The 15699-nt window shown below is 42.0% G+C and overlaps 1 protein-coding gene across 1 annotated transcript in view; it reads left to right on the forward strand.

Moving 5' to 3' along the window:
* Positions 1-15447, forward strand: part of LOC117529143 (protein crumbs homolog 2-like) — a 77235-nt gene extending 61788 nt beyond the window's left edge. Inside the window, exons 6-8 of the mRNA XM_034191841.1 lie at positions 4837-5002; positions 5147-6017; positions 15221-15447. Coding sequence (XP_034047732.1) covers positions 4837-5002; positions 5147-6017; positions 15221-15341 — 1158 coding nt within the window. The 3' untranslated portion in view covers positions 15342-15447. The remainder of the gene's footprint in view (positions 1-4836; positions 5003-5146; positions 6018-15220) is intronic.
* Positions 15448-15699: the final 252 nt, after the last annotated feature.

Consider the following 15699-nt stretch of genomic DNA (forward strand, 5'->3'; position numbering starts at 1 on the left):
TCACAAAGTCCCTCACCACACTCCTATACTCCCCCTCGTCACCCCCCCAATACATGCCACAATTGCAGCGTCATCTGAGAACTTCTGCACGACATGTATCGGAGTTGTAGTGAAAGTCCGTAGTGTAGAGGGTGAAGAGAAAGGGTGAAAGCACCGTGCCCTGAGGGTACTCCAGTGCTGCAGGTCAATGTAGAGGACCTACACCCCCCCATACGTACTAACTGTGGCCGGTTGGTTAAATAATCCAAAATTCAGAGCACGAGGTGGGGGTCCACAGCCATGATGTTAAGTTTCTCCTGGAGAAGACTGTGATGTATTGTATTAAAAGCACTGGAGAAGTCAAAGAAAAGCATCCTTACAATGCATCCCCCCACATCCAGGTATGTGAGGGCGCGGTGCAAGAGGTAGAGGACAGCGTCTTCAACCCCCACCCTCTCCTGGTAGGCGAACTGGAGAGGGTCCCTCACTGCCTGCACTTGGGGTCGCACAAGCTGCAGAACCAGTCGCTCCAGTGTTTTCATCATGTGGGACGTGAGCACGACCGGCCTGTAGTCACTCAGCTCCCGAGGGCGAGACTTCTTCAGAACTGGAATAATGCAGGATGTTTTCCACAATGAGGGGACACTCCCCAGCCCGCAGACTCAGGTTGAAGACCTGCTGTAGAGGGTAACCCAGCTCCTCTGCACACGTCTTTAGGAGCTTTGGACAGACCTGGTCTGGACCCGCGGCCTTCCTCGAATGCAGACGTTGCAGCTCCCTGGTCACCTGTTCTGCCGTGATTGAGGGAGGAGTTGAAGTGGGAGTAGAGAGCAGTTGTGTCAGAGATAAAGAGGCGCACGAAGGTACTGCAGGAGAATGTTGGTCAGGAGTTAAAGTTAAAGTTGGTCCAATTTTGGTAAAAAATGATGATAGGTTGAGTTAATCCAGTTTTAAAAAGTAACAATTTGCATCATGTGTCATGCTTTGTTCATGTTACAGGGTAACATATGTCACATGTCATAGAATCCAATGGTCATTGACCTTGTTTGACCTTTACTTTGGAGACCAAGCATTCAGCACTGTCAAAACTATTCCATTTATGAACTCAACCAATAATTTGCATCACTTTTTGTACCAAAAATAGAGCAACACTTTAACTTTTCATCCCTGTACAAACTGAAATTGATCTTTATCACCATTCTTGACGTTTTTACCCTATAACTCCATAACATTCAGTCATAGATAGTCCAAACTATACCTTTTTGGAATCTTTATAATGAGACAAGTTACATGGTTTAGTTTTCCTTTTGATTGGAGCATTTTTTTTTACCTGTCTGCCTATTGAAAATTCAAGTGTCCAGTCTTTTTTTTTAAGTGTAGTGTCTAAGCTGTATATGTGCTTAATTTGATGTTTGTATCACCATTTGAAGGATTGTTTCAGTTATCTGCTGCACTAATAAGCCATGAACTAGCTGCTGTTTGTTAGCTTAAACGTGTATATAAGGCAACCCAAATTAAAGGAGAAATACTGCGTTTAACAACCTGGACCTCATTTCCAGCATAAAATACGGTCGGTTACTTAGACTTAGTATATGAATAACTAATAACGGGGGGGGGGGGGGGGGGGGGGGGGTCACTGATGAAATTTGGTATAGTTTTTTGGATTGGTTTCCTATGTAGAATCTGTGATAGTTTGATCATTTCAATGCCTTTGTTGTGAAAAGGAATTTTCAAGAAAGATTTATTATCATCTTTGGTTATTGTAGTTTTTTTCCATTTTTTGTAAACCTAACCTAAAGTTAGCTAAATCTTTTATGACAAGTGGAATATAATTAGGTAATCTTTGTTCTGAAAGAATAATATTAGCTAAAGCTGTTAGGATGCCAAGTTTTCATTGTAGAACCGAAAAAATTAATGTGATAAGTTCATGTACTAACCCAGGCCTATTGTAATTGTTAACTAGTTCTTTTAAAAAATGTCCATATGACAATATTTTCCATATCTTTTTTAGAAACATTACCTAGTTTTTTGACTGTCATTAAGCTCATACGGATAAATTGTGCCTAGTTCTTTGTAATCGTTTAGAGGTTAAACTAAAGCATTCACCCTCTTCCAAAAATACTTCCTCTATAGGCATAACCTCTATGTCATCTACATTATGACCATATACTATAAGTGTTGGTAAAAAAATAAATTAGACATTTTATTAAGCCTCTGTCTATGGTTATTCATTCTGCTCCTAAGGGTTTGGCTTGTTTTTTGCGTTACATGTCATTTTTGTTTCACGTGAGCTAACCTTGTATTGTCTACCTGTGGTGTTACTCCTGAAGTTATTTCCTTCTACTATGTATTTGCAAGTTTTTACATTTACTACTACCACATTTACCAACTCTAGTGTCCTGTATAGCATCAATCACATCCCTTCCTACCAAGGTAGGGTTTGGGGATGTAACATCATAATTACAGGACGAGCTGGAAATAAGAGGTATACCCTTCTTTAAGGGACTAGGGTATGAGTCCATCACTTTGGTTTGCCGGGCTAGTGACCGCCCCCTCTTATACGTAGCCATCATGATATTTAAACTGTTGGGAAAGTGTAATGACACGGACCCACAACAGGGGGCGTAAATGAACGGACAATAGATGAGCCAAAAACACAACACTTTACTGTTGTGAAACGTGCACAACGAGAATACAGACAAACATAGAATTTGGGTTACAATCAAAATATACAAGGTGACGTGTGGGTAGGCTCGAGGATAGGAGACGTCTGTCCCGAGAAGAACCCGATCCCACATGATTTCCACTGCCACCGAACCTGAAGGATACTGGAGCCGCCAAGTCCTGAGTCCCCAGGTGGTCACCGTCTCCGACTGTCGGATCTGGTACTGCTGGCAGGAAGCAGAGGAACAGATATGAGTGTGTGAAAACACACCCAGTAAACAGTCAGCTTGGAAGAATGGTTTTCTGATTAAGGCGGGAAAGACACCTCCACCTTTGAAACAAGCACACAGTACGGGCCGAGCCTGAAGAATTACTTATCAGGTTTGGTGTGAGGAGTGAAGAGCATCGACTCCTCCACAATCTGCAAACCCCAGCTCCGGCTGAGAGTAATCGACAGGTAAGTCTGCAAAAGTATCAAACACAGATTACGTGCGTTTGGCACAATAATGGCTGAGAGTTTTACCTTAGAGGTAGACGATATCTCGGCGACGAGGTGGAGATGTCGTCTGGCTTTTGTGTGTGTGGGTGATGACCTGATGATTGGTGACAGCTGTCGTAGTTGATGAGTGACAGCTGTCACTCCCGGCTGTTCCTGTGAGGCAGCAGCGCCCTCTCGTGCCTGAAGCCCGCACTTCAATCAGGGCACCCTTTGGTAGTGGGCCAGCAGTACCTCCTCTTCAGCGGTCCACACAACATAAACCCTTGTTTAAGGGACTAGGGTAAAAGTCCATCACCTTGGTATTTAGGGCTAGTGACCGCCCTATATTAAAAGTAGCTATCATATATAGTAACTTATGTATGAGGGACAGGGTAAAAATGTTATATTATAGGACTATTATTATATGTAGTTATCGTAATACCAGAAAAGTATAGAAAATTATTAATAGCTAGGAAAAAAAATAAAAATAGAAAGTAAGAATAGCCAGGAATAAGTATATAATATACAAACAGTATATGGAACATACATGAAGATTACCAGGCACAAATAAATGTGTCATATCAAAACTTAAAACCATGTCAATCATCTATGTCCAATCAGATTTCAGGGGAGTCCAGTGAAACCCCAGCCTCCGCTCTAGCTCCACCCATGCCAGGAAGTATTCAACATTTGACATTTCCTGTTTCACTGTGATTGAAAATTTGGCACTTCCTGTTTGAGTGTGAGTTTGCCACTGAGTTCCCGCGAGATTCCATGGGATCTCATCTGTCAATCCCGGAAGTGCTTAACATTTGAACATTTCCTGTTTTACTGTTGATTCAAAATTTGGCACTTCCTGTTTCATTCATTCATTGTTGTCATTATCACAAAATTTGGAATTTTTTTTCTGGTAACTAGCTCTGACCATCAAATTTGTCAACAGAGAGGATTTCAAACAAATGTCCTGAAATGGTTTGGTGACCATTTTGAATACTTAGATGAAGTCAAGTATTCTGGGAAATGAAGTATACATTCACCATTTTCCATAATTTGAAATTTATAATACGTCAAATTAAATGATCTGTTCTATAGATTATGCTTTTATTGTTAATTGTCAATGAGAAATATTTGCTGTAATTAAAATATAATGTGGACATTAAGTTCAGAGTAATAATATATGTATGAAATATGTTAAACAGTCATGTATAGAATATACTGTAAAGCATGATTCTGAAATACACCAAAATGACCCATTACCATTTCATGGAATTTCAGTTCTACAGCAGTTCAAATTTAAATTTCAATTCTACTTGCTGTTTGCAACCTCAATTCAAATTCATGGAACTGAATTGGAATTTGGGAGAAGTTCGGAATTTTGCACCAGCCTGACTCACACTGATGTCAGTTTGTTGCTATGCAAGATGCTCCACTGTACACTTGAAACACCACAGTGATTAAGAACCTTAGTGGGTTGCTTTGTCTGATGCGGTCAAACTGTGGATCCTTTGTCCCACGCCCCCTGCTGTAAGCTCCAGGTCACTGCCTCCAGTCACAAGAAAAACAGGCTGGATCAGTTGTTTTGTAGGTTTCAAAAGTGGCAGCCCTGAATTTTGACACAATTTTTTATACCCATTCTATTTCACTGTAGCTACTTTTTCTATGATCTGAAGATTATTTGCTGTCTCATTTGCTTGTGTCTCAACGTGTACTTGCAGATGAAGCCATGTCTGAATGGAGCAGACTGCACCATCACCTTCAATGATTTTTCCTGTTCTTGCCTCGAGGAATACACTGGAAAGATGTGTGAGAGGCGTGTGTGGTGTAGTAGTCATCCCTGTGTGAATGCTGGCCATTGTGTGGACCTTCCGGATGGCTACGAATGTAAGAACGGAACCATTTATAATTCAGTTTTGAAGATAATTTTTTTTGGACAGTACTGTTGGTCTCATTTATTTGCTATAGTTCAACATATTGGATTGAAATAGATGAAGCTTGCAAACAGCTTATTAACTGTTGTTCCTTTAGGTGTGTACAATGCGACCTTTGAGAACAGCCCTGTGGTGTTCAGTGCTGGAGGTACCCTGACTGGACCTGTCACTGTTATATATATGGAGCTGCGGACTCGTTCTGAAAATGCAGTGCTCCTGAGATCCTCATGGGGATCTGACTTTCTGATGGTGGGCTTGTTGGATTCTTCAGTCCGGGTGGAAATTCACAGTAGCAACAGCATGGAAACACTGGCCTTTACCGGAGTGCGTCAAGTTGCTGATGGCAGTTGGCACCGTTTAACCATCTCAAAGGCTGAGAAAGACAGCAAGGCATCTCCGTGGGTCATCACTGTTGATGGAATCACAGACACCAGCAGTGTGCCAGAACTGAGCAGAAGTGTGAGCTTCCTTATGCAGAAGGCGGCTGTGTTGTCTCTCGGAGAAAGCTTCACTGGTTGTTTGGGTGCAGTGAGAGTCGGAGGAGTGTATCTTCCTTTTGTAGACGACTATAAAGCTCCACAGCTGGCTCAGTTCCATGTAGTTGGAAAAGCAGAGATTACTCTGGGCTGCACCAGTGAACCCGTTTGTGATTCAGATCCGTGTCTGAATGGTGCAACATGTCAAGACCTTTTTAATCAGTTTGGGTGTGTCTGTGAATCTGGGTGGGAAGGACAACAGTGTGAAGTGGACACAGATGATTGTGCATCTCAACCTTGTGTTTATGGAGCATGTAAAGATTTTTTAGCTGGTTTTGAGTGCCAGTGCCATCCTGGGTACACCGGGACACTGTGTGATGAGGATGTAGATGAGTGTAAACATAATCCTTGTGAACATGGAGGCATGTGTCATGATGGACCAAACATGTTCACGTGTACATGTCCAAAGGACTACAGCGGCCCACGATGCCAGTGAGTAGACACGACACAATGTGGTTTTTGCCAAAACAAACGTCCAGGGTTGCTCACAAGACTTCCTACAAAACCTTCCAGACAGTTGGCTTCAGTTCTTCATCTCTAATCACACAGCGTTTAGGAAAGTGGAGCTGTTTTTGATTTTTATCAGCATCTATTAGCATTAGCTTTTGTTAACAATGGGCCTCATGCCAGAAACTCAGACATTAATCACTGGTATTCATTAATTTTCTATACCTGCTTACTCCAGCCAAGGGTCACAGGGGAGTCTGGGGGCTGGAGTCCATTCCAGCAGTGGACAAGACGCCAGCCTGTCGCAGGGCTCCATATAGGCGGACCCATTCACACACCTGTGGTCAATTTAGGTTCATCAGTTCACATGTCTTTGGAAGTGGGAGGAAGTCGGAGCACCTGGAGGCATCCTACATGACCACACAAACTTCATACAGAAAGAAAAAGGCAGGAATCGACCCCAGGACCTTCTTGCTGTGTGTGAGGCAACAGTGCTAACCCCTAATCACTGATATTTATGGAAATTTTAATGGTGATTATTGTTTTCATGGACGCACACTGACTTACACAGAGGTTTACATATAATTGATGCACTTGTCTGGATTTACAAGCATTTCATGAATCCAGTGGTGGGCACAGATAACCTAAAAGTTAACTTCGATAACAGATAATCAGATAACTGAAAAGTTATCTTTTATAAAGATAAACCGATAAAAGGATTATCGGAAGATACACGACTGATAACTTTTAGTATTGACTAGGGGGCGCACGCCGCACGGCCACATTGGGTTACATGAACGGCTTAATACTTCTGAATCTCAGCACTGCAGGCTCTGCTCCTGGGTAAAGGTTAAGTCACAAACACAAAAAGGATTCACAAAAAATAAATAAAACCCCAAACACTCTCATTATCTTCATCAAAAGCAGTAAATCACAGTATTAGAAGTCAGTTTATATTAAACCGTTTGCGGATCTCTGGCTCATATTACGTTCACAAAACAAATGCACAAGCTGCTTGAGCTGCTTACATACTGTTTTTGTCCACAGTGTAACATCTTTCAGCTTGTTCTCCACCAAGTGTTGCAACGGCAGCAGTCTTACCAGCGCTTGTGTGCTTTGACCTGTGAACTGGAAGTTATCATTTTGTTTTGGGTTTTTTTGGCCGTGGCTATTCGCACGGCAGCTGTGTCCATAACTCTCATTTGGTTAGTCACACGGCAAGATTCTGGTGGAAAAACTTGGAACTGCTAGTATAAACAAACACTGTATTCAAGATGGCTTAACTCCTTTAATATTTTTTGATTTTGATTTTTTTTTTTATTCGGCCGTGTCCATAACCCTCATTTCAGTATTCGCATGGCAAGATTCAAGTGGCAAAAGGCCGACCCTATTCCAATGGTGGCCGTGTCCCATAACTCCGTTGCAAATAGCCAAATGAGAGTTATGGACACAGAGGCCGTGCGAATAGCCACTTCCTTTTTTTCGTTTTTTTTTTTAAGTGTGCACTGACGCATGCTGGCTTATCGTTGTCACACCAGTAGGCGCTGCTAAGCAGTTGCTAAGTAATGCTGCGTTCACACCGGGCGCAATCAGATGCTACAAATTTGCGGGTCGCATGGCAACGGACACGCCTCCTTCGCCTGGTGTGTCGCTCTGCTTTTGCTGCGAAAATTCACCCCGGTGCAACATCAAATAGGAGGAGCTTCCATTCCACTCGCCGGCTCCGGTTGTTAACATGACGGACCTTGATCACACGGAGCGAGTTGTTGTGAAAAGCTCCCAATACAGAGAGTATCATTATTTGCTGCAGGAGCTGTGTCTGGATGACGGCCGCTTTCAGCGGTCCTTCCACCTCTGCGGGACCCAGTTTGAGGACCAACTGTCCCGTTCATGCGCACACATGTAAACAATTAAAAAAAAAGGAAACTCTGCTGCTTGCTGCAGCTCGCTCTTCTCTCCAAAAAACTCTGTCATAATTGTATTTAGAAACCAGTCACCATTTGTTTTATTATACATCTGTGTAGTTAATAAGTAAATAATCTCCATGGACAATTGGCTCGCGCGCACGTAAAAGAAAAAGAAACTCCGCTCCCACTGCTGCAGGGCTGCTGCTCGCTCCAAAAACTCTGTCATAATTGTGAAATAAAGGACAAAAGAGGCATAAGTCCTGCTCACAGGCTGCTACCAGAGACAGGACATGTTCACATCTTCAGTCAAACTCCAGACATCTCCACGTCACCACATATTCAGTCCCTGATTGGTCATTGCGGCGATGAGACGAAAAAGTTCAAATTTCTCAACTTGGGGAGGAGGGCAACGTGACGTGATGCGACGCAATATCGAGCCACAAAAGCGCCAGTCGCTCAAAATCACTTCACTTGCGTCACTTCATTCGCGTCCATCACGTCACGCTGCGTGACTTTGCGCCAAAACACGTCATTCCATAGGGATTACATGGCAACCTGTGGCTGCTGTCGCTCACATCGCGCCCGGTGTGAACACAGCATTACCTCAGGTTGTCTGGATGATGTGCAAGTTCCAACATAGTGAATTTAGCTTAATTTTTTCCCTCTAAAACCCTGAAAAACAGACCTAGAAAGCTGAAATTTTAAAAAGTGTAGACACGGAGCTTTCCAAAAAGGTGCAGCATATCAAGATCAGATGATGATCAACATGCACATAAATTACATGAACAAATGAATTTAAGGAGTACAACATACTGTTTATTAAACACTGTTTATTAAACAAATATATCCTCAATTAAGTTCTATGTAATCCATAATAAATATTAAACAAATAAGCTGTTAACCCCCAAAACATTAATCAGCTGCAAATAGTGAGTTATCCACAAACCTTTAACTGCAAAATAAGAATACTGAAAATATCTCCCTAAACATGAATGTGAGTCTCAGAGAATGTGAATATCATTCTATATATATATATATATATATATATATATATATATATGACTGTAGTGAACTGTAGTGAAAATACTGTAATACTGTACAAAAAAAAAACGTTTTTGCATGATAGTGTTTGTAATCAAGATTTCTTGCAGTAATTGATGCATAAATTGAAATCCTTAAACTGAAATATATATATATATATATATATATATATATATATATATATATATATGACTGTAGTGAACTGTAGTGAAAATACTGTAATACTGTACAAAAAAAAAACGTTTTTGCATGATAGTGTTTGTAATCAAGATTTCTTGCAGTAATTGATGCATAAATTGAAATCCTTAAACTGAAATATATATATATATATATATATATATATATATATATATATATATGGCGAGGAGGTGAGCCCAGGGCAGGTCTCGCTTCTGGTGACAAGCAGCAGGTGAGGACTTTGACTGCGACGGTCGACTTGTCAAACGGTAATGTAGGTGTCAAACTCGGGGAGGACAGAAACCTCCACTGAAGACTCCGCTAAAGTTAAAAAAAATGTTCACGGATTCAAAGTTCACGGCTCATAAGTCAAACGTTATAAAAAAAAATAAACAACACTAGTTACTAACCTCAGGAAGTAACGAGCTACAACCTTACTTTTATCTATATGAGCCGTCCTCGGAGCTGGAAAAATAATATTAATCTGAATGAGCAGGGACCTTCTACAAAGTGCAAAAATTAAAGGAGACACCAGAAAAATAATCAATAAATTCAGGTGTAATGACAAAATTCACTGCACACATCAGTGGTCTCTTGCTGATTATACTACAGCACTCAGTTTGGAAAAATGTGCAAAAATTGAATTTTAGTAATTTTTTAAATCATTAAAATAAGTAATAAAATGAGCAATATAAGTCATAAATTCACTTAAAGTATAACCAGCAGAAGACCATTGATGTGTTCAGTGAATTTGGTGACACCACACCTGAATTTATTGATTATTTTTCTGGTGTGTCTCCTTTCATTTTTGCACTTTTGTTTTTCTATGACATTTGTCTTATGAGCCGTGAACATCTCTCTAACTTCTCCATCTTTCTAACGTCTCCAAAGGAGGTTTCTGTCCTCCCCGAGTTTGACACCTACGTTACCGTTTGACAAGTCCTCACCTCAATGACTGTAGTGAACTCAAACCCCCCCCCCCCCCCCAAAACAAACAAAATACAAAAAACAAAAAAAAAAAAATTTGCATGATAGGGTTTGTAATCAAGATTTCTTGCAGTAATTGATGCGTAAACTGAAATCCATAAACTGCTTAAAGTGAAAAAAAATATATATTATGAATGATATTCACATTTTGTGAGACCTGCGTTCACATTTTGGGAGATATTTCAGTAATCATGTTTTCCAATTAACGGTTTGCAGATAAGTCAATTTGCAGCTGATTCACATTTTGGGGGTTAAAGTATCAAAAGAATAATAAATGGTAAGAAATGCAATACACATCTATTACACATTTATTGCTGCTTCTCCATCTCCTCGAGGTGTTGTACTTGATGAACAGGTCCACCAGCACCTGCTCACCCAAGAAGGCAGCATCAGTCTGGATATCATTCGAGCTGGTCGCCAGCCAGATCTTAATCAAGTTCTGTGCCTTTGACTTTAGTGACCTGTGGCTCGTGCACTCCTGGGGCTGAGTGATGCTGCTGAATAAGTCATCTGCCCCTTCCTCTTCATTACTGGTGCTGCTGCTGCCCTCCACCACAGTCTCCCTCAGGGCTGTCTCCACAGCGGCACAGCGGTCTCTATGGCCTTCTTGACCCTGCTGACCTGGCTATGGTCATGTTTCTCCACCCAGAACAGACGAAATTTGGGGTGGAAGGCAGCTGCCAGCTGGCACTCCTGGTCTTCTAGGAGGGGCCCAAACCTTTTTGTGATGCCTGCCAGTATTGCATCTACCGAAGGACTGCAGTATACGTAGGAGGCCTGTGGACTTGGTCTCCTTCAGCTTCATAATGGTAGCTGCAACAGTTGGCAGAAGGCTCCCAAGATAGGCTTGATCCTCTCCCTGAATTTTGTCCAAGGTCCTGGCAACATTGGACATTACCTGGGCATACTCTTTCAGGAAGCTGACCTCGGAATCAGTGAAGCTCTGTAGCTTCAGCTGCGTCATCACCCGGTGGACAGCTCCCCTTTTATGATGCAGCAGGTCATTGAGGACAACAACCGAGTCATAGGTGGAGTTCCATCTGGTACTATTGGGGACTACCAACCTCCTCTTCAACTCATCCAGAATGGTGTCTGCTGACTCGGTGCTGCGGCCCTGCTGGTTCCACAGCACCTGTGCCGTAGACATGGCCTTCCTGTAGCCAGACTTAAATTGAGCACAGGCAAGCACCTTGTCAGCATCCATGCTGGCTACCAAGTTGAAGGTGTGGGCTGCACACCTCATGTGGACTGGAAGGTTGTGGCCCACGCCACTGGACTCCTCAAGGGCAGCCTCAACAGAGATGTACTCCACCTCATCCATGGTTCCAGCCTCAGGATCCCCCTCAATGTCCTCCATGTCTGAATCGGCAGCAGGCTCATGTCTGTCAAGAGCTCAGGTTCTGTGCCAAACTGAACAAATGGCTTCACAAAGTTGCTGCCATTGTCTGTCGTGGTCCTGGTCATCTTTTCCTTGCAGGTGGAACTTATAGTGGGTGTCCACCATGGCCTCGGCGAGAACATCAAGAGCCAAGAGCAGGCCAGGACCGCGTGCTGTCTGGTGCGGGTCTTGGGGTCCAGCCAGTGTGCAGTCATCCCCATGTAGGACCTGTTGTGGACTGACCAACAGTCCACAGTGGTTGGCACCCAGGGGACATCCTTGAAAAATCCGTAATTAAAAATTATAAATCATAAAGTAACAAATTGTAAAATTTAAAGTGTAATTCAATAATGACTATCTGTGTTGATTATTTTTAATAACAAACAAGAAATTTAGCATTAGACATTACAACAAATAGCAATAATATTAAAACAATCATACAAAATAATTTTGGGATTATTATTGTAGTACCTTTCCTATGCAAATCAAGTATGCAAATTGACCTAAGTGTAATGAAATTGCATTTCTAAATGAATGGATTGTTGGATGGATGGATGGATGGATGGATAGCTTTATTATCATTGTCATTACAATAATGAGATTGCCACACTTACATTCCACAGACAAACAGCAATTAATCCACAGTTAGTACTTGTTTACCGTAATAATGGCACACATCAGAATTAAGACAACACATATACATTTGACATTGTTTATGTGCACTAAACTTGAAACAGTCCATTTTCCAAATTGAGGTGATGTGAGTGTGTGGTAGCCGCTGCAACTGGAGTCGCGCCACCTGCCAGCTTGGGAAGAACGGGGGTCTGCCATAAGGGTGGCAGGAAGGGAGGTGAAAGGGAAAAGCTGGAGCATGCTTCAGTCCATGTGTAAGTCTGTCAGTTTGTCTTTGTGGGTTGAGATAAGAATGGAGCCGAATAATCTCACCAAGGCCTGAATAAATTCCTCTGGAGGTAAACAGTGGGCAATTTGTCCTTGAGGCTAGATAAGCCTGGAGTGTTGTAGCTGAGCAGTGAAAAACACTTTTAACAGTTCCACTTGAACAGCCAAATCCCAATTATGAATTTAGAATATTCCCAATTATGAATTAAGAATATACTACCCATTTTACCTCAGTAAATTTTACCGGCTATACTAAAATAATACCCAATGGAGCAAAATGGGGGCTGATCATAAAAATGGAGCAGATTGACCCAGTGGCTGAAGTTTTATTTCTTGAACACCAGATGGCGCCGCTGCCTCGAATACATTAAACCGACAACCGCCCCAGATACTGGCCAGTGGCTACCATTTTGGAGTTAGCGTTCCCACTCCCAAACGACCAATAAGGAGAGCAGTGCTCACACCACACCCCCAAACTTGCTCAAAGTGAGGTCCACTAACGCTGACGTCAGTGTCTCGACCACCAACCAATCACAGGCTAGAAGAGAGAGAGGGAGAGAGGTCAGTATCTGGCCCAATTTGGACTCAGTCTGCTCAATTTCGTTACATTTTACCCCATTTTGTGATTTTCACTTTTCAGTCCCCATTTCGTATTTTACCCCTCACAACAGAAGCAAAAAGAGAAGCAGAAGAACAAGCAAAAACCAAAAACATTTGAAGATAATAATAAACTTAAATGTCTCATCATCTTAACAAAAATAAGTAATAGTGCACATCTCACTTTGTACAGAATTGCAATGGACTTTGACATTTTGGATTTAACATAATTTGTGTGTTTTCCAAATTAATTTAACATCAATAACTCCCAAGAAATTTTGCATATAAACAGGTCCACGATCCTTGAGTTCACCACAGACTGGCGGACGCCAGCACTAGCAGCTGATTGGGCAAAGGCCCTCTGACTAGGAGGCTGGGACAGCTGACTTTTTTTTGTGGGTGGCTGACCAAATGAAGACTGGCTGCTGCTGCTAGCTGACGAAGGCCTGTTTCCCACGTCAAGAGCCGGCCTTGATCCTTTCTTTAAATTGGATTGCGTGTTCTGGATGGTTCCTCTTCACATGGGACTTTAAATTGCAAAGGCTGGTTGTGTGTCCCTTAATTGGTGTCTCCTTTGGCTGACACAGGACACACTGGAAAAAAGGACGTTAGCGTTCTTCTTGTCCACTGATTGGAAGACAAAGAAATCCCCCAGGTGAGGCCATGGGTTCTGGACCTTGTGGCAGGCCTGGGCCTCAGCCTGAGCTGCTCCAGATACCTCCCCACTCGATCCAGGCATGTGCAGAGCACAGTGAAGTTTTTATTTTGTAATTTGGTTTTTAATCTATCGATATAATATAATATATATATATATGTATGTATGTTAAAGACCATTTCTATAAAAAAAAAAACAGTAAATCGCTGGAGTCACAGTTTATCTCTGTATAACGTCACCCGTGTTGCGTTCAATGTGACTGGTAAAATCTATAACTCAGGCTCTGAGAGTGCTCACGTCTGTTATTATGAATTTATGTGGAAATGATTGTTGTACAAAAGCTTCAGATAACCGTCGCTGAGATAGATGATGACTGGAGCACAGTGTTAAGCAGAAACGAGGCGATAACCTATGAATTGTTGCTGAAGCACTGAAAGGGCCCACGTGCAGTGAAGGCACCTCCGTCACGGGCCTGACTGTTGCAGACAGCCTGGAGCGAGGAACGATTTTAGCTGTTTACAAACCTTTTTGACTGTTAAACCTTACTCACTTCACCACCAAAAAGAAATGTTATCAGACTGAACGTTATCGGAACTAAATATATCGGAAGATAATTGGTCCGATAATGGTTTTAAAACTTATCTGAAAATATAATCTGATAATGAAAACATTATCTTCGATAATTATCTGTTATCGGATTATCAGAACTGTGCCCACCACTGCATGAATTTGATGCAGCACGTTCACATGAGAACATCATCAATAAGTTAAGAATCTTACACAAAATATTCTTGCATGAGGCCCAGTCATCAAATCAAATCAATTTTATTTATATAGCGCCAAATCACAACAAACAGTTGCCCCAAGGCGCTTTATATTGTAAGGCAACACATACATACAATAATTACAGAAAAACCCCAACGGTCAAAACGACCCCCTATGAGCAAGCACTTGGCGACAGTGGGAAGGAAAACTCCCTTTTAACAGGAAGAAACCTCCAGCAGAAATAGGCTCAGGGAGGGGTAGTCTTCTGCTGGGACTGGTTGGGGCGGAGGGGAGAGAATCAGGAAAAAGACATGCTGTGGAAGAGAGCAGACATCAATCACCAATGATTAAAAGCAGAGTGGTGCATACAGAGCAAAAAGAGGTGAATAAAAAGAAATACTCAGTGCATCATGGGAAACCCCCCAGCAGTCTAAGCATAACTAAGGGATGGTTCAGGGTCATCTGATCCAGCCCTAACTATAAGCTTTTTCAAAAAGGAAAGTTTTAAGCCTAATCTTAAAAGTAGAGAGGGTGTCTGTCTCCCTGATCTGAATTGGGAGCTGGTTCCACAGGAGAGGAGCCTGAAAGCTGAAGGCTCTGCCAATGAAGAGAAGCCAATATGGGTGAGATATGCTCTCTCCTTCTAGTCCCCGTCAGTACTCTAGCTGCAGAATTTTGAATTAACTGAAGGCTTTTCATCCCAAACAAAAGTTCCATTTGGCAGTGCTAAAAGAGAAAAGGTATTTTATATTAACACAGTGTGTATTACATTTGTCACTAGGTGGGACTATCCTCCAAAACGATGTGGTGAAGATGTCCAGTGTGCAAATGAGGGCGTCTGTGCTGATGGATTGTGGGGCGCCAACTGCACTTGCATGGCAGGTTTTACAGGGAGCAGGTAAGGTCACTGTGGTACATTTTTGGATCTTTATCTAAAATCCAAACCTTTGTGTAGTGTGATACCCCATGCAGATGGGCAAGCTGAAATTTTATCTATGAAGTTTGTTCAGTTGATTAAACTCTGTTACTCTGAAAACTGGAAGACGGTATCCTGATTTATTCCTTGTGTCTTTCTGTGTGGGCAGTGGTGGACACAGCTAACCAAAAAAGATAGCTTTGATAACCGTTAATCCACTAACTGGGAAGTTAACTTTTACAAAGCTGAACCAATAAACCTCGAAAAAAAAATTTTGCAGAAGCTACAGCTAAAAACTAAACTGATAACTTTAGTATTGTTTCAGTATACCGGCAGCTACAGAC

The sequence above is a fragment of the Thalassophryne amazonica genome, chromosome 17, assembly GCF_902500255.1.
Source record: "Thalassophryne amazonica chromosome 17, fThaAma1.1, whole genome shotgun sequence".
Lineage (NCBI taxonomy): Eukaryota > Metazoa > Chordata > Actinopteri > Batrachoidiformes > Batrachoididae > Thalassophryne > Thalassophryne amazonica.